Below are 24,767 nucleotides of genomic sequence, written 5' to 3' on the forward strand. Positions count from 1 at the left end.
CCTGGGTTACACGGAGAGTCACGGAAACATCCCTAGTGACTGAGAAAGACACATACAAGAAGGCTTGAAAGAAAAGAATAAGCACAACACTTAAGCTATACTGAGAGTGAGCTATCGATTAGGTAACTGCGAGGAAGTGTTGGTAAGATTTTAACAGTGTAAGAAAATCTGGCTAAGTATATGGATGACTCACCCTAACAGAGAAGATACCTGAATTTGCAATTAGAGATGAAGTATGTGTATTACTCCAAAATAAGTGGTGAGGAAGATGTGAGATCAGTACCCTCCGGACTGTGACAAAGCCAGAGAGGAAGGAGGCCAAGGGTTGCAAGAGCAGCTGCTTTGAACACAGCCAGAGCATGTAAGGACAGAGTACTGGTTCTGAGACTTGGCTTAGAAGCAGTCACTGCAGATGTTATTGGGCAACTGCAGGGAATGAGTATATATTTAAAGGGTAATTAAAAAAAGGCTAACATAGATGAAAGCACTGAGAGAGAGACAGAGAAATATACTGGCTTTATGGTTGTCTAAATAAATATCATAATGTAACGCAGAGTTTAATTTAGGAGGTGGCCACACAGAAGCCTGCAATTCAATAAAGCAATATAGTGTATGTAACCACATGCTGCACTACCGGGTTTTAGCAGGAGCAGAAATCCCAGCTTTCCCTGCCAGCAGAGTATGAGTAAGAACTCTGATGCGAGGCTACATGCTCCTTGTGAAGCACAGGGCAACGCACGCATTAATGGAGACAAGTACCTTCCCACAGATGGGAGAACTGAGCTCTTAGTTACCAGGGAATAACAGCCTCTGCGAGGAAGTCCCCACCTCACCAGCTATCAAAGGACATGAAACATTCACTAAGGCTCAAGTATTGCTGAGATATAACCAGATTTATTATTTATTTCTTGAGATAGAGAGTACACTGAGCGCAGAAGATGGATTTGAAGTCCGCACAAACGAGATTGATTTGAGTTGAACGCTTTCCTTCCCCCCACTTTATTATTCACCTTGCACAGTGGCTTTATTTCCTTACTATTTCCTTGTATCTTGATCCTCATTTCTTTGTACAAAACCAGTAGGACAAGGCAAGGATGGGCCAGTGTATTAAAAACACATGCCATGCAGGTCTGAACTTGGAATTTCAACCATTTATAGATGTCGTGCATGACAGCAGTAATTGGATTGGAGATTATGGTTGGAGATTTATACCAGTGCAGCAATTTCCTTCTCTTTAGTAACAAAAGATACCCTTCCTTCTTACCAGAAGGTGACCTGTTAAATGTTAAAAATAAAACTGAGATCTTCAAGGAGTTAACCTGTTTGCACTAAAATGGATGCGGGAAGACAGCATGGCTAGTTAGCACGTCTCAGCAGTAATGAACAGCTTTGAGGTGATAAATCGTTCAAAGCGAATGACACTTAGCCAGCTGGCTACGCCACCAAGCTGGGATCGCCAAGGGCACGAGGCATGCTTAACACCATGGCTACCTAGCTCACTGGAACGCCCTTTAAAATCCCAGCTGTAGCAAACTGTGAGACATCAGGGTGCTCCAATTCTCTTTCTTTTATCTTGCATCTTTTATCTTTAGCCAGCGCTGGTAACAGCATTAGCACTTCTTATGACATACAGGCATTGCTGCCTCCTCAGCAAATACGCCAAAGCTGACAGCCTTCTGTCCAACATTGCACATACAGTGCGAGTCAGAAAATAAATTCCACAGCCCTGAACGCGTGTTCATGAATGAAGACTTTAGCTTCACAAATTACGAGGCTCCCGAGCTCCCAAGCAATCTTTCTGCCCTTGAGCCTGTTCAGCGTGGCTCACAGGAGACAGGGAACCTACCAAGCCGCTCTGCAATTTGTCTATGAACATTTCTTCTAAAAACTGATAAAACTGCAGCACTCACAGGAAGAAGACATTAGAGCACTGGCATAACTTAAAGATCTGTGAGATAGCCATCTACTTTATGTATGTGCATAAAGAATCAAAAGAAGCGGTGAGAAGCTGTTCCTGTTGGCACTGGAGTCAAATGCCAGCCGCAGGTGCGCTACAGCCCAGCTGGAGGCTGACAAACGAATCTTGCCAGCGTAACACTGCCGCGCTTTCCTGGCAGAAACAGCCACAAGCCTGTCCCAGCACGGCTGAGCATCGCCATCTCTGACAGAGACGTGGCTTTTCAAAACGCGTGTGTTACTGGAGACCGCCTGGAAGCGGACACAGACATGCGCAGCACCCAGGGGCTGGCAGCTGCTCCAGCCCAGCCGCCTGGCAGGGCCCAGGGGCAGCCCGGGAGCTGAGGGGGACCCGCAATAGCTGGCTTGTTCTCCCAGGAGCGCTGCCCTTCGCTCGCCCAGCAGGGCAGGAGCAGAGGGAGCCCCAGGACCGGGGACGGCCCCGAGCCCCGCGAAGGCCAGGCCAGGCCAGGCCGGGCTGCAGCCCCGCAACCGCCACGCGCTGCCTCAGGCGAGGAGAGGCGCTTCCCGCCCGGTCGCTCTGGCGACTCCCCATTGGCCCGCGGCCGGAGCGCCGCCCTCCCATTGGCTGCAGCCGGCGCCTCTGATTAGCCGCCAGGCGTCGCACCACCGCTGGGGCTGTGTCGCTGCCGGCGCCTCGTTGCTCATTGGCTGGGAGCCGGCGGACTCGGCCGCGAGCCACAGGCAGGGGACGGGAGGGGGGCGTTGGCGATCGCTACGGCGGCTGCCGTAGGCCAAGCGCGTGGTTCCGCGAAGCGGCTAGCGGCCGGCATGGAGCTGGAGGGATGCAAGGAGGCCGGGGGCTGCGCGGAGGCGGCGGGCGCGCCCGTCTTCACCCTGGAGGAGGTGGCGAGGCGGAACTGCAGCCGCGAGGCCTGGCTGGTCATCCACGGGCGGGTCTACGATGTCACCCGCTTCCTGGAGGAGGTGAGGCAGGGCGGGGGCGGAGTCCCGTCCCGTCCGGGAGCGGGGGGGGGGGGGGGGATGAGGGGAAGGGCAGGGCCTGGGGGGGTGAGGGGGGAGAGGAAGGGGCCTGGACGGGCTGGGGGGGGGGAGAGGGCCCGGGGGGGGCAAGGGGGGAGGGGAAGGGGTTGGGGGGGCTGAGGGGGGAGGGGAAGGGGCCGGAGGGGGATTGGGGGGGAAGGGAAGAGGCTGGGTGGCCTGTGGGGGGGCTGAAAGGAGCCGGGGGGGGTGAGGGAGGAGGGAGGGCTGGGGGGGGAGAGGAGGGGAGGCCCCCGGGGGGGGGGTCTGGGGGACAGAATCTCTTGGCTGTAGGGACAGAAACTGCTTTTAGACCCAATGCTCGTGACCTCTGTGCTCAAGACAGCTGAGAGCGGTATCGCCAGTGTTTGGCGCTACGGATAGAGTGGGAAGAAATGGTGATAAAGTTTCAAAGGATTTTTATCCCAGCTCAGAATAGCGTGCTGAAAATGGGTCTGAAACAGCTTTGAAAGAAGAACACCTCATTGAAAATGTGCATGTTCCTGCTTGCTACTTTTGCCTTTCTAAATTCAGCTTTGATTTTCCTCTAGGCATATATCATTAAAGCATGTCTTCTGTGTAGTCATAACATAACATACAACGATGAGGCTAATTTGGTGAGGTATAGAGGCTTATCAGATAGGAAGAGAGAAAGATAACATGGCAGCTTTTTTTGCAATGGTTTGGCACCTGGAAGTAGTGGCTTTCTGTTTAGCTTTCCAGTATTTATTTGTGAAGTTGGACACGATCCGTTTTGTTGCTTGGATCCAGTATCATAATACTTCATTCAGAATCTGACTTACACTTTGAGATTTCTCCCCAACTTTTTTTCTAAGGGAACTTCTAGGACATTTCAGTGTGCAATTTGACATTTGGTGGCTTGAATTGGTCTTTGCTGTAGTCAGCTTTGCACTGTTTGCAACTTTTGCAGTAAAAAAATCCTGCTTTTTCTTTATAGGACCATAAATTAATCCTGGCTTCTAGGTCCTTTGCTCACCTGTGTCTACTGTTGATACTCCAGCATTGTTTACAGATGCGTCTTTGACAGGTGCAGGGTCTGAAAAACAGCCTGCTGAGCAAATGTCGTTCTTGGGTGTTTATAAGACACCGCTTGACAGAGATCCTAGACACCCAGTGCACTGAAAAGCTTGAAATGAATGTCTGTGGGACAGTGGGATGGTGCCTTGTGGAAGTCTGGCTTTGGTGCTGTACAGCAGTAGTGGAATGAAGAAACATCGGCTCATATTCAGCTGTTCGTTTTACAGGAGAGCCCATAGATGTGGCTGAGGTGAGGGAGCAGTTGTTCATTTCATCGGATACATCTACAATAGGACACAAACTGCTCTGTAAAGGCTCCTAAGCAGGGTGGGAAAGAGAAGGCAATCTTGTTGGGTGTTACTCTAGCTCAAGAAGCTGTTAAATGTGGAGCTACAAGTTGAGTTAAGGTAGTCAGGTTCTTAGCCTTGCGTCTCTTCACAGGGCCAGGAGTTTTCAAGCTGGCACGTGGGGACTGTTTGAGCTGCTGATTGCCGCCTCTTGCACGCGTGTCCCCTCTGATGCTTGCGCTCCCTTGCATCAGGCCAGATCTGTAATCTGGGCACCTGACAAATTCCTGAAAGAGTGCAGCGGAATGCAAAGCTGCGGGCCGAGTTAGCTCTCTTGACCAAATGAAACAGACAGGTTGGCACGTGTGTTTTAAAGAACGTCTCTTAGTCCACTCGTTTCTGAAATCCTTCAGGTTTGCCTACATCTAAACATCTGAGCTGGTTAGAGCCAGGTTCAAAACAAACAAACAGTGTTTCTTCACACAGTAGGGAACAGACTTGTGGAACTCCTTGCCGAAGGCTATTGTGGGTGCAAGAAATTTACAGGGATTCGGAGGAAGAAAGGACAAGAACCTGGAAAAGCAATTCACTGTTGGTTACTAAGTGGCAAAACAGCGGGGGCTTAGGAAGAGCCAAAACCAGCTGGAGGCCGGGAAGTGCTTGGAGAAAGTACATGCCTTGTCCTACACTTGCCTCAGAGTTCAATTATGGTTGCTGCTTATCGCTTTTCAGACTTACTGTTAGAAAAATATTTTCAAGATATTTACCCCCAGGCCCATAGAGTGAATGACCCTGTGTTTTGGAGCGTGGACTGAGTCCGTAGTAGTCAGTTGTCATCTCGGTGTTCTCAGTGTGAGTAGAGGCATCTGGGACGTGCTCCCTGGGACACTCTCAGCATTCCTCAGATATCTTTTTATAAATGAGTCCAGAAAAACGTTTCGCTCCACCACGGCGAGTGAGGTGATGAATAGCAGGTTTAGCAGTGATCTGAATGTTATCTTGCAGTGGTATTTGGCATTGCCCTTCCCAAGCCCTTTGTCCCATTTGCCTTGTTGTAACATGAAAAAGATCTACTTGGATTAGGGAAGGAAAGAGGAGTATGGCCACTCTTTTAACTGTGGCAGAATGGCTAGCACAACATCTCTCTGTTGTGCACAGCCCTCACTGACATAGTGAAACTTGTAAATGTAGATCAGGCTCTAATTTATTGGCAAAAGTACACTTTATTACCCACTGTAATCAGTCCGATGACAGGGAAACAACGTGTAGATGCTGAGAAGCAGAAATGCTTGTCTTGTTTAGAAGTTACTGTTGTGTCTGATAAATTGTTTTGCGTTAGAGCTCTCAACTGCTCTAGCTGCAGATGTCAGAGTTTCAGTGTATGATATTTCCTCTTGATCCTGTGTAATCACTGAAGCAGTGTCTAATTGTTGCCCTTTCTGGCCCTTGGCCATAGATTATTTGTACAGGATTGCTGAATTCCACTGAAGTGTTATCTCAGAGTGATTGCATAATCTCTAAGAAGCCTCAATGCTAAAATATTGTTGAATTTTGCTTTGTGATTCCTGCAAACGAAGTACAGCGGGTCATCCATTATTTAGCCAATTCAGAATCTGTTTGTTGGTTGCAATATAGATCAATTTAAACTTCTAATTTATGTTATTTGTTCTGTAACAGAAGCAACAACTAAGACACATTTATCATCTAGCAAAAGCCTACTGAATTATAAGAACATGAACAAAATGCAGGAGATGTGCAAAGACAGCATCTAAAATTTCATAGGTGTTTCCAAGAGATTTGGAATCTCTCTTGTGCTTCAGAAAGCCTGTAAGTGCTTAAAATGGAGTGGGATTATTACCATAAAGCTATCTCAGATTTGAAATTCTCTAATTTCCTTCCAAATCTAGGTAAACCAGAACACCAATGTGCATGATACAAAGTACTCCTGAACTGCAGTTGTCTAGAAAAGCAAATGTAGACTGTGGCTAGAGCAAAAAGGGGTAGCTCCTCAGGCAGGTGTGAATGGTAGGTGAGGAAGTCGAAGGGCAGATGTACCTCTCTGACAGGCTCTCTGAGGTATGGTGCTGCCCACTGCTCACACTTACACCCCCGCCACAGCAATATTATAATCGGTGGCTTTTAATTTGGGCATAATCTGTGATGTACTTATTCTTACAGGCATTCCTGTGATAGAGGGATGTGTTTTATCTCTGTTTTACATAAGACTGGAAGAGTTCAGAGATGCATGTTTCTTCAGTGTACCCTTTTATAGGTTATCTGAGTTCTGCAGCCACCAGGGCTTCATGTCCTGGCATGTGTTTATCTTACCTGTGATAAGTGTGACCAGAAATCTGTTTGAATGAGTTTCCATGTGGAAAGAGTCTAGGTTGTGACCACTACAGCCCAAATTTGTCAGTCAGTTACAAGAGAAGGAAATACACATTTCACAAGAAAAGGAAATAGACATTTATTAATAGCTTCTCTTTTAAAATTATATTGTGCTAACAGAAAGCTACATGCCTTCCAGGAAAGTATAAGGCTAAGGTAGGGTCTATGCTCTGAAGACCTGGTAGTTAAGAGCCTTATCATTGAGATAAACGTAGAGAGGGAAAACTTAAGGGAAGTGTCAGACGGTTACCTCCTTGCTGCATGAGCCGTAAGAAATCTGTGCTTAATTCCTACATACTCTGATGTATCTGAAACATGGACTCTCTGAGGGAGAAGGGGGGATATCAAAGACCTATTCTTGCTCATGCTGGCTTGTTCCAGCTCTGCAGAGTTCTTCTTGGATAAACCCATCCCCTGTCTTACAACAAGCTTTGATGAGCAGCATTTGTCTAGGTGGTTCCTTGTCCGTTTTTTTTCTGGCCTCCTGTACTACTGGCACGTTATTGCTGCACAGTAATACTTCTTTCTGTCATGGCTTATTGGAGGCTAGGAATAAAAGCTTCTGCATTTCTCCTCAACCTGATGTTTTATCTGATCCAGCAATCTAATTAGTCTTAGAGCTTAGGGTCACTTCTGAGCTTATTTGTAGTTTATGGTGAGTGTGTAACAGCAGTTGTCAGCCACGCGTGTGCAGACTGGCGCTTGGGCTTTGTGAAATGGTGACTCTAGGCGCTCAGCTCCCGTGGTGGGTTTCTGTGTTGCGCTGTTGGTGCCTTCCTTTCAGCGGTACCTTCTGCCCTGCTGCTGCTGCTTGCTTACTCCTCACTCCTAAAGGCTGCCCAGAGCAGGGCATCTTCTGAGGTCTCGTGAATAAAGACCTTGCTGTCTGAGCACACAACATGAACTGTATGGGCTGCTCCTAAAGGCTCATTATGGGGAGAGTCATCAAGAGCAAACTTTTTTTTACTTGCCACTTTAAAGCATCAGTGACATGTTTAAAGTGAGCTTGGAGTGAATTTGGGGTTATACAGCTCCCTAATTCTGCTGTTCTTTGCTGCCTTGTGGGACCCAGTTTGGAAAAAATAATGTAGAGAAGTTGATTCAAACAACACACTAAAATGATCCTTTCAAGAGCATCTGCTGTAGCTCTAAGTGTTGCAGAGAATGAGTAAGTCTTGGGTTTTACTCCCCCTTAGATCTCCCGACGGGACAAGGGCAGGCGAATGCTCTTCCTGCGCTCGCTGGGTCAGGGACTCTGCAGAGCGGCTTGTATTAGCGATGGTGGTTGTGGCTTTCCTTTCCAAGTGAGAGTGTTCTTCCCATAAAACTCCCTGCTTTCTCCACTCAGTGGCATTGGTCATATCCTTCCAGAACTGGTGCTACGAGACTGTTGTTGCTGTCAGTGTGTACTTCATTTATTGTGCATGTTCCTGACTCCAGTGACGAGGAGATTCCAGTTACGCTCCTGTCGTTGTGGAAGGCTTGCGAGGAGGGGCTGCTGGGCCCACCTCTGCTGGATCTCGTTTGCTTCTGTCTGCTTCTTTCTGGAATGGACAAACCTTCATTTCAGCCATTATTTCCTCTGGAAATACAGGTTTTTTTCTGAGTCCGTAATGCTTCTTGCAGTTTTTGTGTTTTCCTGCAGGAGCTGTAGTTTGGGGAAGTTCTGTGGTGGAGTAAATGACTTCTTGTATAAATAGTCTCTTTTTACATTTGCTCAGGTATGACAAGGTAAGAGCTGTCTGGCTGCAGATGTAGGTGTCTAGAGTAGGGAGTCCTTTCAGAAATACGACATGCCAAAAATATTGAAGAGGTTTTCTTCTTCTTTTCTTTTCTTTTTTTTTTTTTTTTTTTGACTTGGAGATTATAGTGAAGAACAGATGTGCACGAATAGAGGTTTTTTTTCTCTTACTTGTGGATTTAGCGAGTGCATAGAAAGGCTTCAGACCCAAACATGTAAGGAGAAGTAAACTTTACCATTCTTTTCTCTTATACTTACTTTACCATTTTTCTTCTCTTGTACATGCAAAGACAGGCTGTTACCGAAAGCCAACACACACTCCATTTTCCCTGTTTTTGAGGGATTTTGCCTTTTGTTTTAGGGTTGATGATGAGGAAAATAAGGTTAATTCTTTAAAATCTTAGTTCTGGTATTTTTCCATTTGAAATGAGATTTCTGGTGAGCCATTCCTAAGGAGTCTTTGAAGGCTTAAAGTAAATAGTACTACAGAGAGGTGGTCTAAAGGGTGGTCTTGCTCCAGCCTGTGTGCTCCTGTCCGCTCCTTCGTGTGAGCAGACATATGCGTTTGGCTCTGCAGTGAGCTGGTTCACGGAGCTCCTGTCTGGCTACCCTGGCAGGCAATCAGTTCCTTTTCTCTTCTGCAGGGTTGGTTTTCTGCTAGCGTAGTCCCTGCTCTGACTCCCTCTGAGATCAAATAAGTATGAGCGTTGGGGCATGAGAAACGGCAGCAGGACGCAGAAGGAGCAGAGTGGAGCCTGCCTTGCCAGCAGCTACTCATTAGATTGCCGTAGCTGTAAAACCAAACCGTGTCCTAGGACTGCGGACTTTGCCCTTCGTGGCTGCTGAGAAAGCTCCACATTGGTGGTTTTCTTACATACTTGGCCAACGAAGGGATTTATTCAGAATAAAAAGCTCTGGTATGAGGACTGCAGAATTGGCCACAACAACTCACTGGAGTAAACAACTGGACTGGTTTTGTGTCCGTAACTGAGTATGTTTGGTATGAGGTGTGATATCCAAGGGGGAATATCTAGACTTTTGGCAGCAAAAACAGACAGTCTGAAGGAAGAGGGGCATTGACAACTGTTCTATGTCTGTGTGAAGAAAAAGCGTATTGCAGAGAGAAACAGGTGTTTCAGTCCTTTGATCTGAAATTTAGTCTAACGTCTCTTCTCCTGTTCCAGACTTGTAGGTTGCAGGGGTATTTTCAGGCAGCTGTGAACAAGTCTCATCTTCTCAATTAGTGAGTTTAGGTGCCTGATGCTCTAGAAAACTGGGTTAGTCGCTGTGTGTGTATTCAGAATCCTGATCTCTTTATTGGTTTAACTGGATTAGCTGATAGTTTAAACCGAACTATTTGTTCACACACACACGCACACGCTGTAAAGAGATTGTACTTTGCTGGCCTTGTGGTTAGTGCTTTCCATTGCCAGATCTGTTCCTGGAATTAGGGTATTGACAGTGCTAGAGAGGAGCCCAACCCATCAAGGAAAACAGAATTGCATCAGAGTCTTTTGTCAGTTTATACCACTCAGGCTGTTTCTGACACATCAGATGCCTCTGTTTGACATTAGGGTTGTGGTCTGACATGTCTGTGACTGTGTGCAGAGAGGTTGGGCACTTCAATCTTCGGCAGGGTTTATTGTGTGATGTTGTCTTGGAGCATCGGTGGTGACCTGGAAGGGTTAGGAGAGAGGTGCTTTTTTTTTGCGTCTAGCCCTTTGCTCACCTGAAGTCTTCTTTTCCAGCATCCAGGTGGAGAAGAGGTTTTGCTCGAACAGGCTGGTAGAGATGCCACAGAGAGCTTTGAAGATGTTGGGCATTCCACGGATGCCCGGGAAATGCTCAAGCAGTACTACATAGGAGAGATCCACCCGGTAAGGACCAGTTGGGCATGACAGTCTTCTTTCAAACACTGTAAAAGTCTGACCCTCCTTTATGTAACCCAGCAAACAAATACACCAAGATGTGCCTTGCAAGATAAGTTAGGTTTTTGTACAGTCTGTGTATCATCCAGGACCTCTGTTGAGGAAACAAAACAGAATGAGTCTTCTCTTTCCACCATTCAGAACTGATTTCTGACTACAGTTAAATAAGTATCACTTAAAGAAGCTAATCTAATCAGTTCCCTGCTTAGCTGGTGGTACCATAACTTCCCCTTGCCTTGTAGTTTAGAGTTCAGGAGGGTGAGAGTTCACAGGGCCAAAGCACGAACACCAGCTTCCTGCCTGCTACAGAGCTAGTGCCTTTGGGTGCTGAAGGTATAATTGGTTTGAAAACTGGAGTTAAGGCAATTGCAGATATGAGGAGGACTGTGTACAGAACAATTCCTTCATGATGACTACAGGCTTCTCTTAAAGTCAGTGCTTTTTTTTGCTTTTTTTTTTTCCTTTGACAGCATGACCGTAAAAATGAAGGTTCTAAGGTAAGCTATTACTGTTTTACTTTTCCATTTTAATTTAATGCTGAGAAAATTATACTATGTTAAATTAGTATATATTCTATATTTTTCCCTGTAGTATTTTTTTTTCTTAATGGCTTTGGGGTTTGCCCTAAATGGAAAATATTGTGCAAAGCATTAATTAAACAGTTTGAAGACACCTAGAAAGAGTTCTACTTACACAGGAGAATTACTTTAATCTTGTAGACTGATGCTTTTGGGGCAGGGGTGCTCCATTCAGTGCCAGTCATAGCAGGGCTCTCAAAATGGGGATGAAGAGATAGAAAGAGCTGCCTAAGCGTTCTCTTGTATTGCCTGTATGCTTGGTTGCTTGGTCCTTTGCTTCTGGGCTTTCAAAGCATTCTTGCCTGGAACTGGAATTCTTTGTCAAGCCATCTACAAAAGATCCCCCTTGTAATTGTAATAGATGAAGTATTATACTTAATTTTTCTGTTGCAAGCTCTAATGTAATATTGCTGTGGGTAGCTAAACAGCTCCTCTTTTTCATATGGAGTGAGCTGCACTGAACTGGTGGGAAGAGATGATTATATTTAAAGTGCTGTAAATTTAGCCACTAAACAGAAATTTAAATTTTTAAAATAGGTAAATTTGCCAGAAGCTATAGATTTCCTTTGCTGACAACAATTTAAACTTATCTGGATTCTTTTTTCATACCCAGTATATGAAACACATATACTAAGTTTGTGAGACTTAGACATGCCAAATGTTGCATGTTAGAGGAATTCTCTTTTTTAAAACTACAAAATTCGTTCCCATGGGGCAGGGCATGGCCTCACTAATTTTATGTTTACTGGAGGAAAGCTGGAGCTCTCTCTTTTGCTAGGTGCATGTTCAGACATACAACTCCTCTGTGGATGGCTGTTTTTCCTGCTTACTACTAAGTTATACTGTTTTTTGGGTGGCCAAGTTTACACAGCTCTTATGTGGAGCTAGGGCAAGCTAAGGGAGAAATGTTGTGTTGTCAAACCTAACTTTGAACCAGATGTTTTACAATCACTAGGCTTCTGAGTTTAAGTTTTTTGCTCTAACAAATTCCATGAGCCTCAACTAACCTTGGTTGTTCTAGCCAAGGAGGAATAGACATTGCTTCCTCTACACCAGTGTTGCCCAGTGTGGGCTGTGACTCTATGTGAAGTTAGAAGAAATACAAGCGGTGCTGGAAGCAAGATATAAATTGTTTATGCTGATTTGGAGGCTGCAGGTCTGACAGAAGAGATGCTGTACTGCTGCTATAAATTCTTGTCAAAGCAGTAGGAGGAGCTGGGTTAATTACATGGAAATCCATTGTGTACTCCCTGCGAGGCACTGCGCGCTGTGCCTCACTGCCTGTGGCTCAGAAAATGAAGGAAGAAGTTGAGTCACGCTTTTTTTTTTTTTTTTTTTTCCTGTGGAGCTTGTGGCTTTATGTTTACACAAACTACAGTAACGAATAAATCTGCCAAGCAAATTATTCCTTTGTTTTTGCTCAGGAGCTCAGCAGGCACTTCAGTGTGAAATTGGAAGTGTTTTTTGTGCCCTCTCTCCCCTGCCATCAGTGATGTTATTTCCACACCTTGAGCCACAGACTTTTTTTTTTTTAATAACTCGCTGTGTCCTGATCACTGGGCTGTTAGTGTTGTTACATTCAAGCCAGCAGACATGCACAGCCACCATGGGGTTGGCTGTAAAACAAGAATTCTCTGTTAACTGCCTGAGAAATCACTGGTGTTGCTTAAAACTCAGGTACTCCTGGATCAGAATGGGACACAGTGTTGCAAAAATGCCTTTGAAATGGATGGGGATGGGGAAATGGTAATAAATAGAATCCCATTTGGGAGGTAAACATGTGTCTTGCAGCTGGCTTCTCTTCTTGGTTGGCTTGAAGGCTTGGACCAGAGACAGCTCTGCCTTCAACAACGCTTTCATTAGATGTTGTTCGAAGCAGGGCCACTTGCAGAGTACCAGGAATCAGTAAGGAAACTGTCAACAGAGAGAGCAGCAACTGAAGCCCTTGGGAATGTTTGTTTGTTTTAGTTAGCTATAGAAAGAGTAGCTCAGGCTAGGTAAAACCTACTCTTAGTTATAAAGTGGAGCTGCATGATTATGCATATATTTATCTTTCAGTTTATTATTTGATTCAACTCTATTTCACAAATGGAATCACAGGCCTGAAGTATGCATAGAAATAAGTATTAATCTGAATAGCTCTCTTGGATATAAGAGTTAAACATTTTTGCAAATTACTTTTTTGTTTAGATCTATTTAAAAAATATGAATTATAATACTGTCTAAGGAAAGACAGGGGAGCACCAGGATAAGTGGCAGATTAACCTTATTAAATCTCTGATGTTTACTGGTGAACAGGAAAATTGATTTCTCTTCTATTGTTATCAGAATTTGCAAAAGCCTCTAAGGAGAAAGTCCAGTGACTTATTAACAGCTAAGATCTGCTTTTTTTCCATATTAACAGCTAAGAGCTGCTTTTTCAATGTGCAAAATCAGTTTTAAATTATATTTTGGCCTATTTTTAAAAATGATACCAAGAGATAGCAGTCAATAGTGCAAGAAAAATGGGGGAGGGCACAAAAACAAATGCTGTACATATACACTCTTGTAATTCAGCTCAAAGGTGACTCCCCCCAGGTAAGTGTCAATGTTTAGCATCCACTGAATGTATTATGGCAGACAGGAAAGCAGTGAGACCCTCAGGAGTGGAGATAATACTGTTTAGGATGGGCAGGAAAGTGATTTTGGGCAGGTAGATATTGATTAGACTGGAGAGCAGTAACGTTGCATCAGCCAGGCCATAGAGCAAGAGGACGTGCAGTAGTCAACACAGTTGATGAAAGCCTCAGTGAGAATTTCAGGTGACTAGACAGAAGTGGTTATCCTCAAATCCTCAAAACTTTATGAAAGAAGAAATATTGAACTTTGGAAACCGTTTGTATGCAAGGGAGGAGCAGAAGAGAACCTTGAGGTTATATGCTTGAGTGATCAGACAGTAGCATAGAAAATGGGGAAGTGGACACAGCTTTGGAGAAGGGATCATGGGGAAAGGGTTGTCCATACTAAGCAGAGGGAGTCTGCAAGTTCTCACTTGCAGCATATAAAATGAAGAGACAGGTTTGAGAGGTGATGAGCAAGGCCTGCTTTCATTTGAAAGAGGTGTAGCTTCCAGCATGAGGTTGAGGACTGGGCGGGAGGAATTGGATTGATGGAAAGAATGCAGAGGTAGGGAAGAAGGCAAGCATCCCCATGAAGCATCCCCACAAAAGACAGGGTGTTTGAGGAAAAAAGGGGAGCGTTATTTTTCCTCTGTTTCTGTAATCAGATGTTCAGTCTTGTAGTTTTATTAGCATATGTTTAATGTTTCTTTTTTTTCCCTGCTCACTCCCTTCCCTTTGCTTCTTCAGGACCCAAATGTGACATCCTCAGGCCAAGCAAGGTATAGTATCTTCTTAAAATAAGAGATTGAGGGGTAGGGACTTGCCATTTGTAGAACTACGTATTAATTCTAATGTACAGGGAAAAAAAACCCTCAGCAATATTACTGCACTGGCCTTCCAGCAAGCAGATGGTCCGAAATAAGTTGCCAGACTGAGCGCACTGAGTTATCTGCTAGAGCCTACACCTCCCCTGTTGGAGATGGAGGCACAGCCGGGGGTGAGAAGTCCCCTGCTCCACGCTGGGCAGAACAGGCAGCCCGGAAACCCTGGTATTTTGCAGCTTGCAATTTCTGGCCCATGTGTTCATCCCACATGACTGTGGCTGCAGTCCCTTTGCGCTACAGTGGCTATTTGGGTGGTGACTGCAGATCACTGCAAGCCAGGGGCTGGTGCAACAGAGCGATATGCATTTTTTGGAGGGTCTTTATAGCAACCAGCCCAGTTCAGCTGAAATTTCAGCAGTGCTTACAACCAGAGTAGGGCTCTGGTCTTTCGTAGCTGATGCAGAACTTTTTTGCTAAGGAGGCTGCTGAAGGTGAGTTCCTACCACTGCCTGTGGCTTCTGGTTTATGAGCGAAGAAGATTTATTGTGGGATAGCTGTAGCAATTTCTATCCTTGAGTCAACTCAGCTGTTTGTATAGCACAAATTACAGCCTGGCTTATTTAAGAAAAGAAAAACAACCAAAAACAAAAAACAGATTGGTTTCTGTATGTGCCAGGCTGGAAACTTCAGCAGTTCAGCTGCTGTTTTATAAGCAACTAAGCCATCCTTGCAGTGGTAGGGGCCGTGCTCAGGGGCCGGGCAGACCACTGAGTGGGAGGACTGCTAGAGCTGTCTGAGGCCTATGGGCTTGGTCTCTTAGCTGATGAGACAGCTCCTGAGAGTTTCCTAGATCGAAACAGACGTGTAGTAAGTGTCAAACATCTTGAATAAATTATTAACTTGATACTTTCTTCTGTTTTATGTTGTGTGTGGGTTTTTTGTCTTTGTTTTCTCCCTGTAGTTTCTGGTCAACATGGCTAATCCCCATCTTCGGAGCGCTGGTCATAGGTTTAATGTATCGGTATTACATGTTGGATGGGAGATCCTCTTGAACTGCCCGTGCTGGAACCTTGGAAAGCCTGAAAGCGAGAGTGTGTGCATGCACCACGTGGAATTCTGGTTTCCATAACCTTTTATGCTTTGCTTTTAGCTTTGAGTCTGTAAAGTGATGTTGATATCCATGGACCAAGCTAATACCAAACTCTGTCTATCCCAGCTCTGGGACAAGCAGACCTTGTCTTACATTCCCTTCGCTCTGTGGCAGGGCAAGTGCAGCTTCCTGTTACTCCTTTACGTCTGTGTGTGGTCTCCCTCGCGTGTGCGTGCCCGCGCACGCCCTCGCGCTCTCTCTGTGCAGTAAAACACAGATAACCTTCTTCTTTCAATGCCTTTTTTGTTAAGCCAGACAGACAACATGAAACAGCTGCTAGTGAGCCTGTGGATTGCCTCAGTCTTTCACATAGCGTTGTAGGAAATAAACTGCAAGTTGTCTACAGTCCTTTCCAGAAAAGATGTCTGGAGATCCAGTACCACAGTGGCTTCCCCAGTGCATGCAGGCAACACTAACTGGAGCAGCAGGAAATTGTTAGCTTTGCTACCTCTTTCTGTACGTGTCTGTTTTTAACGGTTAAACAAATATAAGTATTTTAAAAGCGATTCGGTTCATTTTGTAATATTTGTACTTGTCCCTTTAACATGTATATTCTATGAAACAATTTATACCTTGGATCTTGGTTTGTCTGGGTGCATTTGTGCTGCATGGGGTGATACCAGAAACAGGAACTGACACGTGGCTTCTTGAAATGGAGATTTTCTTTCTTCCCAAAGTCTTAGTCTGACACGTGTATTGGAAACAAAACTCATTCTTTCTTACTGTGAATCTAGACCAGATGGGGGAAAAAAACCCAAGCACTGCCTCTTCTCCCAAAATGAAAAGGGAAAAAAATCCATTTGGGAATTGAAGCATAATGATGGTTCTGTCCTGGAATTAGAGTAAGATGTTCTTCCTTTCCACTCTTTTTGCTTATTGCGTAGTCAGCCTCCACCAGTGCGGAGACGATGTAAGGTGCTTCATGCATTGTAAGATGTGAATCCTTCCAGCTTCAGGAACTGGGGTAACAATGCTGGGAAAAGGGAACTCGGTTCTGGTGTCTGATGTCCTTCAGTGGCACCGTGTGACATTGGTTCCTCACTGGTTCCTTTAAGCTGGTCACCTTTTTTGAATTGCAGCAAAAAGGGAAGCAATGTCGCCCTCTTTGTGAAAACCTCCTGGGGGATGTATTTTTTTTTCTCACTTCTCTCTTCCATGAAACTGCTGTGCTCCCCGGAGGGTTCTTTAGACAATTTCTTGGTGTGGCGTTGCGCTCTGCCCTCTTAAAAACAAAGGCCATTGAAGCGCATAGTCGTCAGGGAGGGAGAGCCCTGCTCAGGCTGTATTATTCTCTTTACCCTCCTCCAGCCGTATTTTCTTTACTGTCCTGTACCTCCCAGCTCATCAGTCCCTGTTTAGTAGAGGTGCCACAGAGTCCCTAAAGGCCGTTCTCCCTGCAGGACCTTTTCTCTGCCACAGGTCGTTCTGTCTCTTACTGTGAACTGTCTGGCTGCGCCGCACAATCTAGGGAAACCGGAGCTACCCACCGGCAAAATGTCTTGAATATCCTATTGCAAGCTGCATTTGTCCTTCAGTCTGTCCTGAATGGTGGTCTACGTTCTCTTTATTCTATCCTAAGAAGAGCATAAACTTGAGCCAAGGAAGATCCGGTGGGAAAGATCTGGAAAATTCTATTTAGCTACATTTTTAAAGGATAAAGGTGATAGGCCACTTAGTCATACGTTAATACAGGTCTTAAAGTAAGCAATATGTCTGTCAGCATAAGTTTATGGAAAATAGATCTAATCAGACTAACATATTTTTATATTCCAGATTAGTTGATAATGCACTGATGTGCTGCTTAGGCTTCCGTAAGGCATTTGACTTGATACCGCAAGATATTTTGCCTGATTTAGCAGGAGCAACACAAAAATCCACAAGGACAAATGGAAAGTCTTGATTTAATTGTGAAAGTCTTGATTTAATTGTGAAAGGGGAATGGGCACTCGGCAAACGTGTTTCTAATGAACCCCAAGAGCAACGTGTGCCGTTTACAACTTCTTAGCGACCTGGAAGAGGGCAGACGAGGCGATGGCCGCGTGGTGCAGGGGATGAGTTACTGCCGGAGTGGTTGGGATCGTTGGTGAGTTAGATGCAAAGTTGCATGTGTAAAAATAAACAGTTCAGGCTAAGCTCGCAGGGTGTTGGCTGCATCGTGGTCGCAAGTGATCTCAGCATCACATCAGATAAGTAGCAGAAAGTGACTCTATGGGATAGAGGTTTGATATGTTCCTCTTGTGCACTAATGGGAATGTTAACTAGGAGAGTCATGCTTGTCTGTTTGGCACTGTTGCTGCAGTGAATGGATACTGTGACTGCTTTTTGTTTAAAAAAAAATCCAGAGAAAAGCCATGTAAATTATTAAAAGCTTGGAAAACATTATTTATGGTGAGAGACTTGAGCTCAGTCTAGCTTATCAAAGGGAAGGTTACAAAATCACAACATAGAATTGAAACTTTATAAAAGGGCTTTTTGAGCTAAAGGATGGTAGCTCAAAAAATCCAGTAGTTCCAAGTTAGAGCTAGACCAGTTCAAACTGGAAATGGTACTTTTATTCACATGTATCATTAAGCGATTTCCCATGAGAAGAGTTTAGTGGGGTTTATAGTGGATTCTCCATCAATGGAAAGTTTTAAAGCTGGAAGGCATGTATTTTCTAAAAATGTTATCATACTCGGTCAGGGTTAATTCTGGGAAGTCTGGGACCCTCTACGCAGAAGTCAGATGATCTGATTGCAGGAGCCTCAGATGAGCTTGAGGAAAGGGACTTGCAGAAACGCCTGGTATGATGATGGAAGGTGCCTGCTTTCTCCATAAGCATCACTTTTCCCTGGGTTTTAACATATCTCCTTTTTCATATGGTTTTTCTGCAGCTCTCTGCAGTCAGTCTGATTTTGGCTACTCTGAATAACTTTTTGCCATCATCAAATTTTGTCCCTTTGCTATTTACCTTTGGGAAAAAACGGTCATTTATTCCCATTTGTTATGACGCTGGGTTTTTGTTGTTGTCCGTTTGCTTGTTTTTTTGCTGCTGTTTCCTGTTAACCAGTTACCTGCCTGGGACGGACCTGCAATCCTGTCACATGCTTTCTTGGTGCTTGTAAGAGCCCGGGGACAGCAGCCTTGTTCAATGCCTCATGGAAATCCAGGTAGCCCCTGCCAAACAGCCGTCCCCTGTCCTCGCGCTTGCTGACTCCTTCGGAGAACTCGGAGCACCTGAGACGTATTGCAGAAGCGACGTGGAGGCCTCCCCCCTCCTCCGTTCGTCCCGTGCTTAGAACAGTTCCTGTCAGTTCGCCCCGTGCTGGTGTCGGTTCTGCGGGTCCGCAGCTCCTCCCTGGCCCTCTCCGTCGGTGGGGACGGCGTTTGGCTTGGAGGACAGGCGTGTGCGCGATGGCCACGGGGGCTAGCGTGAGCCTGGCAAAGCCACTGGCCAGTCCTTTCCCAAGCACCGAGCTAAGCTGCCTGCCTGCCTCCTCCCGTGAGAGTCAGTGGGGCTCTTCCAGTCCTTTTCATTCCTTTTCTCTTGTGGTTCACGTAATGATGGGTCCAACAGGCCAAAAATTTCGACTAAACAGAAGAGGCATTAACAAACTTGTTTACCTTTCTTATTTGAGGATTAAAAAAGAAAATTCCAAATCTTTGTCCTTATGCTGAACTTCTCGCACAGCAAATGTTTGTTACCAGATCCGCCGCACAATGCAGGCACTGTCTCAGCTTTCATCCGCGCAAGAAAAGCGTTTCAGGGGAACGAAAGCTGGGTGTGGATGGCTTGCTTCCTTCAGGTGCTTTGGAAAAGGGATCGAGTGAAAAACTGCAAACCTGAGCACGGAGGCAGAGCCTTACGTAACCGGGTTCAAGCTGCCTGAGGAACGCCCAGCATTACTGGAGTGCTGCTGTCGCATGACTCTTTATGAACCCAAATTCCTTGACAATATCGAATGTAACTTAATGGGTTTGATGGTTAGCAAAGGATGAGTAGAAGGCTTGAGTACGTTCCCGTTTTTGTTGAAATTAGCTGATAAGGAGCAGCAAGGGAACAAGGTCCAGAACTCCCTGAAGGCAAGGTTCAAATCTGGTAGTCTTGGAAACTGCCCCAAGGAGAGTGCTGGTTGTGGCAGAAGTAGTATTTAAGCAATTGGCTGGTTCTGAAGCAGTAATAACTGTGCAATGCGATTCCTTGTGCATGGATGCCGTCTGTCCAGAGAAACATGCTGCGTTGTATATTTGCCACCTCAAATAAACGTGTACAACAAGCGAGTGCGCGCTCCTCTCTTGCAGCGGGCTCCGAACGTTTCGAGTTAGTCTGTCGGTGTTTAAAACCGGTCTCTTACTGTAGTCTTGAATGTCCACCTATTTTTATGCTTTCTGAATATCAAGTGTTCCTCAGACTTGCAGTTTACAAACTTGACAAGTTCACATCACCTGTGCTTGAGGCACAGGGCTTTTAACTGCACCTCGGTGGTAATTATAATCAGACAAAAGGCTTCGGGGGGGCAAAAAGCATTCAACAGCTGCTTGCTGCTCCCTGCAACAATCCTGCACTCTACTAAAAGTCTATAAAAAAACCAATAGCGCTACATCAGTATATGGCAACGTTAGCTGTAACTTGAATTCCTTAAAATTACATATATACGTGGCGCAGATTGAGCAGGAAAGCTTTGGTAGTGACAGTAGTTCTGGTTAAAACTACTTACTGGTTAAAGCTAAGACAACGTTGAGCTATTGCAGATGCAATATTTGTCTTCCTTTTGACAGAGGGAAGATCTTTTAGATGGCATCGGTCGAAACGGCCTATGCCAAGGAATTTGTTCAGTGTCAGAACCGAATAATACAATTGTTCTTGCGGCGTGTTAGGAAAGCAATGCTCTGTGCAAGCAACACAATCCAGATTTTTGGGGGGTGGATGGGGGTGTTTACATAACTCATTTCACAGTGACCTTAATTTGGATCATTGTTAAACTTGCAAATATTAAACATTATGAAATGATTATCCTTTCTGTTCTTTTACAATTGCTTATTTGCAGTTAAGGCCTTTATGAAGAGCTGATGTATTTACACTGTGAAGTGCTGTCTTACTTTTCCAGTTCTGAGAACTGCTTTCTGCTCAGCAATTGCTGATTCTGTACAGTGCTTTAACACTGCAATAATGTGACTTTTTGCAGTCACGCCAGGGGAGCTGTGAAGGCTCAGTACGTAATCCGGATAAATTTCAGCCGAGCTGCTCGGGAGGTGCCAGGACCAAGCAGCGAAGGAGTTATGGAAACAAATTTTGTCAGACAAGAAGCCATAAAGTCTATTACTGTGGAATAAGTATACCCTCCTGTTCTCTGCGATGAGTTTTACTCCGTAGGATATCAAAGTGTGCCCGGCCGCTGGCGAGGCCGAGGCAATGCCCGGGGAGGCAGAGTGTCTCCACCGCTAAAGCAGTGTGTGTGGGTGGGTGGTGGTGGGGTTTCAATGGAAAGATGAAACGGAGACCAGCAAACACATTTTTATTAGTACTTGTAAATATATGGAGTTTAACACCCATCTCACAGAGCTGCCAGCAGAGTCCGGCTCTTGGCCATTTGCCTCGCTATTTGTAGCGTTTATGGTAGCTGCAGTCAGCAAGTTCAGGGAAGGAGTACCCAGCGAAACCGCCCGGGAAGAGGGCAAAAAGGTCGGAGAGGTAACTACTAGGCAGACACTGACCTAGTAGAAGAGGCAAGGAAAAGTCAGTGAGAATTGTCTCTTTTGGTCCTGCGTTTTAGATGAAAGAATTTAGGGAACAAATACATTCCAGTATGTAAGGATAGCCTAGGGGAAGAGTCACGGGTTCGCTGTGACGGGTCTGTGACAAGCGTCGAACTCGTGGACATACTGGAAATACTCTGCAGTAACCGAAATGAAGAAGAGTACGGTCACCAAAAATAAACAGGAAGCATCGGGACCTGCAAAACAGAGATTTCATAATAATGAAAGATTTTGTAGTAATGAAAATGGAAAAAATAGTAGAATAACTATTTAGAGGATTTGATGACATGAGTCTCCTGCGGGATGAAGCTATTGTGCAGCCCTGTAACTCTTCAAGAAGGGAACGTGCACAGCTGAAGCAAGACGTTAAAACAGGAGCCTGGATGAAATGCCGGGGGGGGGAAAATACTATTAATGGGGTTGAAAGTGGAGGTTTCTGCAGTGGGCGTGGGGGTGTTTGAAACTGGTGCGGGATAATCCATGAAAGCAGCTGTGCATCCTTTGAGAGGTTCCTGGATGTTAAAACCGATCCGTGGTGCAGGAAGCAGGTACTGTGGTCACAGGACAGGACAGGACATCCTCAACGCGCCTCTTCACAGGGGAAAAACTGATTCAGAGCACGGAGGAAGGTTGTGAACTGTTTTCTTGGCAAACGCTGTTTTGCTGTAAATTCTGTTTATCTTTGGTGATCACGAGGAACTGGATCCAAAATCTACAGAGATCGGGAGGAAACTCCTGAACTGCTTTTAAATCTGCCTCCCGGTCCGGCAGGGTCAACGCGTCCCGCCGTCTCGTTTCTTCAAGCACCGAGGAGAGTTTACAGGGCGTCCGAGAGCCGGGAGAGCCCGAGTGCCAGGGCACCGCTCGCCTGCCGACGGCTCCGCTCGTCCTGACGAAACGAGGGCTCAAGTTATTTGGGTAAAGAGAGAAAACTCAGGGCAGCCTCGGTGCTGCAAGAGGCTGTGACACGATAACCGCGGTCGCTGCTCGAGGCGTTGGGTAACGCAGCAGCGCTCGCTACGCTGTCCTCATCTCACCTTATTAATGAAGCTAGCTGGTTTTCAAGTTTTAATTACTTTCGATCGGTAAATTTCCAAATTAATGATGTATTTACTTTCCTCTCCAAAAACTATTTTTACATGGAAGGTTATTTTTAAACGCTTCCTTGAAAGGAGCATCGGCTGGAGAAGCAAACGGTCTGAAGCGACGCTGAAGGCGATGTCTGGTCCCTCTGTCCGTCCTCACCCAGACCCTGCTCCCGAGCAGCACGCTGCGACAGCCGGGCGCTGGGGCCAGTCGCCTTCGCTGTTACCCTGTGACGTTTCACGTGTTCCTTCCATGCTTTTTTTTTCCTACTTATTGGCAGTAGCCTCAAGGCCTGTCTGCCGCGAGAAGAGGCGATGCTCGCGCCGTGTCGCTGGCGGGTGGCAGGACACCGCTCGCCGTCCGTGCCGCAGCCGACAGAAACCCCAGGTGCCGAAAAATGAGCCCAGTTCTTGTATTACCCTCTCCTGCTGTGCCAAGATTTAGTTATTCCCTGTTTTGTGCAGTGCGGGACGTGGCCCGACCTGCTGGCTGCATCGTTGGAAATGGTCTTCGGGAGGTATTTCACGAAGCCTGAGAAACCCCTCTGCACTGGCTGTTCTTCTAATGCTAAAAACACTTTATAGTGTTTTTCTATAGTGTTTTCTTCCAATAGTAAAAAAACACTTTATATTAGGCTGACCTAGATGTAAATAGTTAAATATTTTTAAGAGGAAAAAAGTGGCTAAATTATGTCGTAGAAATTAATACAGATGTCTTCTACAGTCAAATATTAAGTATAAATGTTGCAGCTTCAAAAATACCTTCCGAGACCACCACCAACGCAGCTCGCCTTAGCATTGCTATAATCTGCGTAGTTTTGCCTAACGGACTTGCCAGCAGCCTAAAAACATGAAACATCATATTGTGACATAGGTGACAGGAGCTTTTGAGATGGGGAAAGCTCGGCACCGGCAGCCGCAAGAAGGACCCGTGCGCGGCGGGGACCCGGGGGCAGAGCGGCAGGACGAGCCCGGGGCGGGCGCTTACGCGGTGACCTGTGCCGGCAAATACTCGCGCGAAGCCCAGCTTGTCGCTCGCAGCGGCAGGGGAGGCTGCTCTGTCTTTGCTCCCACTAATCACTGGATAAATTAGCAAGCAATCAAACCTATTCTTTAACATGTAGTTTACTAAAAATGCACAGTTTACCACACGCGTGGACCTGAAGTTAATTCCTCATTATTTTTCGCAGAAGCAGCCAAAGCAGGCTAGGACAACGCAGGCTTTTTGACCTGTGCAGACTACTGGTTTAATTATACAGGTCTCTGTTGACCTAAATACATGTAAATTGTCTCTGCCTGCTCTTATTAGTTGGCATTTTGATGAAATAGCTCCGCATTTCACAGAAAGGCTTGCCTGGTTCTCGTCACTCTCCACAGAAGACCCATTTCTTGGGTTTTGAATGGTTTAAATGATCCCTCTCTTTCCTCCTCCTTACATCCTTGCAAACCAGCTAAATATTCAGAAAATCAACAAACTGCAAATACCAGATTCTAGTCCTTAAAAAGTAACATTATTAACCAGTAGCCAAGTGAGCTGGGACCACCAGTCGCTCCTGTTTCCCATTTCAAGCACTGGGCTATAAAGATATTAATTTCTAATGCCGGCACCGACAATCGCCCTGCGAACGCGGGTGGCAGCGCGGCCGGTTTCCGGGAGCCCGCTGCCCCGGTCACGAGGACGGCGTTCACTCCGGCGTCACATGCTCACTGTTGTCCCTTCTCCAGGGACACTGCTAACAGAAATTACTATAAAACAGGTTTCCTGCCAACCTCAGCAGCCCTAATGAGTCAGGAAGCAGTAATCTGGGAATAGGGGAACTGTTGACAGCCTAATTATTTTCTGACAGCCTTTCTGACACAGTTAGAAAATAAAACACCTACATCGATTCAGAAATTGCAAATGGAGCTAGCGATATTACGCATGCACCTGCTAATTCATCCACATGATCCCGCTTTAGAAACCTTCCCACTCGCACCTGCTGTTATCCAACTGCTTATGTAGGGAGAAGAACTTAATTATAAAAGGAGAAAATACCTTAATTACACAGAATGCGTGATTTTTAATGGGAATGTCTCCTGTTTCAGTCCATTTGCCCCTGTTCAGTGCATGGCAGCTAATTGGTTGGGGGGGTTATGTTATTTCCATTTTTTCATATTTTTTAACTCCAAGATCAAGGCGCACACAGAATGCGTTGCACGTGTCGCAGGTGGGAGGCTGAGACCAGACTTGTTAGAGCCCGCTGGCCCCGTCCCCAGCCGGGCAGCTCTGCGTTTCACGTGCTTTAAGCACTCTCCAAACGACTGTACAGGACGGACCAAAGCTTCATCCCGGCGCCAATGGAGCAGCAAGCGCGTGCGGCGACCTGCCCCGGGAAGCCTTCCCGGGCTCTGGAAAGCAGCAGCCAGGAGACCCCCGTGGCTTCGCAGCGGTGGCCTTCCCTAGCCACAAAGGGA

At 45.9% G+C, this 24,767-nt stretch overlaps 1 protein-coding gene across 2 annotated transcripts; it reads left to right on the forward strand.

Annotated features, from left to right (window-relative positions):
* The first annotated feature begins 2,579 nt into the window (after positions 1 to 2,579).
* Positions 2,580 to 16,070, forward strand: LOC112994432 (cytochrome b5). Of its 2 annotated transcripts, XM_064519871.1 has the most exons (5): positions 2,584 to 2,904; positions 10,161 to 10,289; positions 10,811 to 10,837; positions 14,266 to 14,297; positions 15,304 to 16,070. In XM_064519871.1, exons 1-5 carry the CDS (start codon positions 2,749 to 2,751, stop codon positions 15,392 to 15,394), a joined length of 435 nt encoding a protein of 144 aa, XP_064375941.1. In that variant the 5' UTR covers positions 2,584 to 2,748; the 3' UTR covers positions 15,395 to 16,070. The 2 variants fall into 2 exon arrangements, with proteins under 2 accessions (XP_064375942.1, XP_064375941.1); XM_064519872.1 differs by lacking the exon at positions 10,811 to 10,837 and having other exon boundaries at positions 2,580 to 2,904.
* Positions 16,071 to 24,767: the final 8,697 nt, after the last annotated feature.

Source organism: Dromaius novaehollandiae, chromosome 13 (assembly GCF_036370855.1).
Source record: "Dromaius novaehollandiae isolate bDroNov1 chromosome 13, bDroNov1.hap1, whole genome shotgun sequence".
NCBI classification, from domain to species: Eukaryota; Metazoa; Chordata; class Aves; order Casuariiformes; family Dromaiidae; genus Dromaius; species Dromaius novaehollandiae.

Bases quoted from the DNA above. Each gene is read 5' to 3' on its own strand.
- LOC112994432 (XM_064519871.1), top strand. From the start codon at position 2,749: ATGGAGCTGGAGGGATGCAAGGAGGCCGGGGGCTGCGCGGAGGCGGCG. The intron at 10,290-10,810 runs GTAAGGACCAGT...TTCCTTTGACAG, and splicing joins ACATAGGAGAGATCCACCCG to CATGACCGTAAAAATGAAGG. The intron at 10,838-14,265 runs GTAAGCTATTAC...TTGCTTCTTCAG, and splicing joins GTAAAAATGAAGGTTCTAAG to GACCCAAATGTGACATCCTC.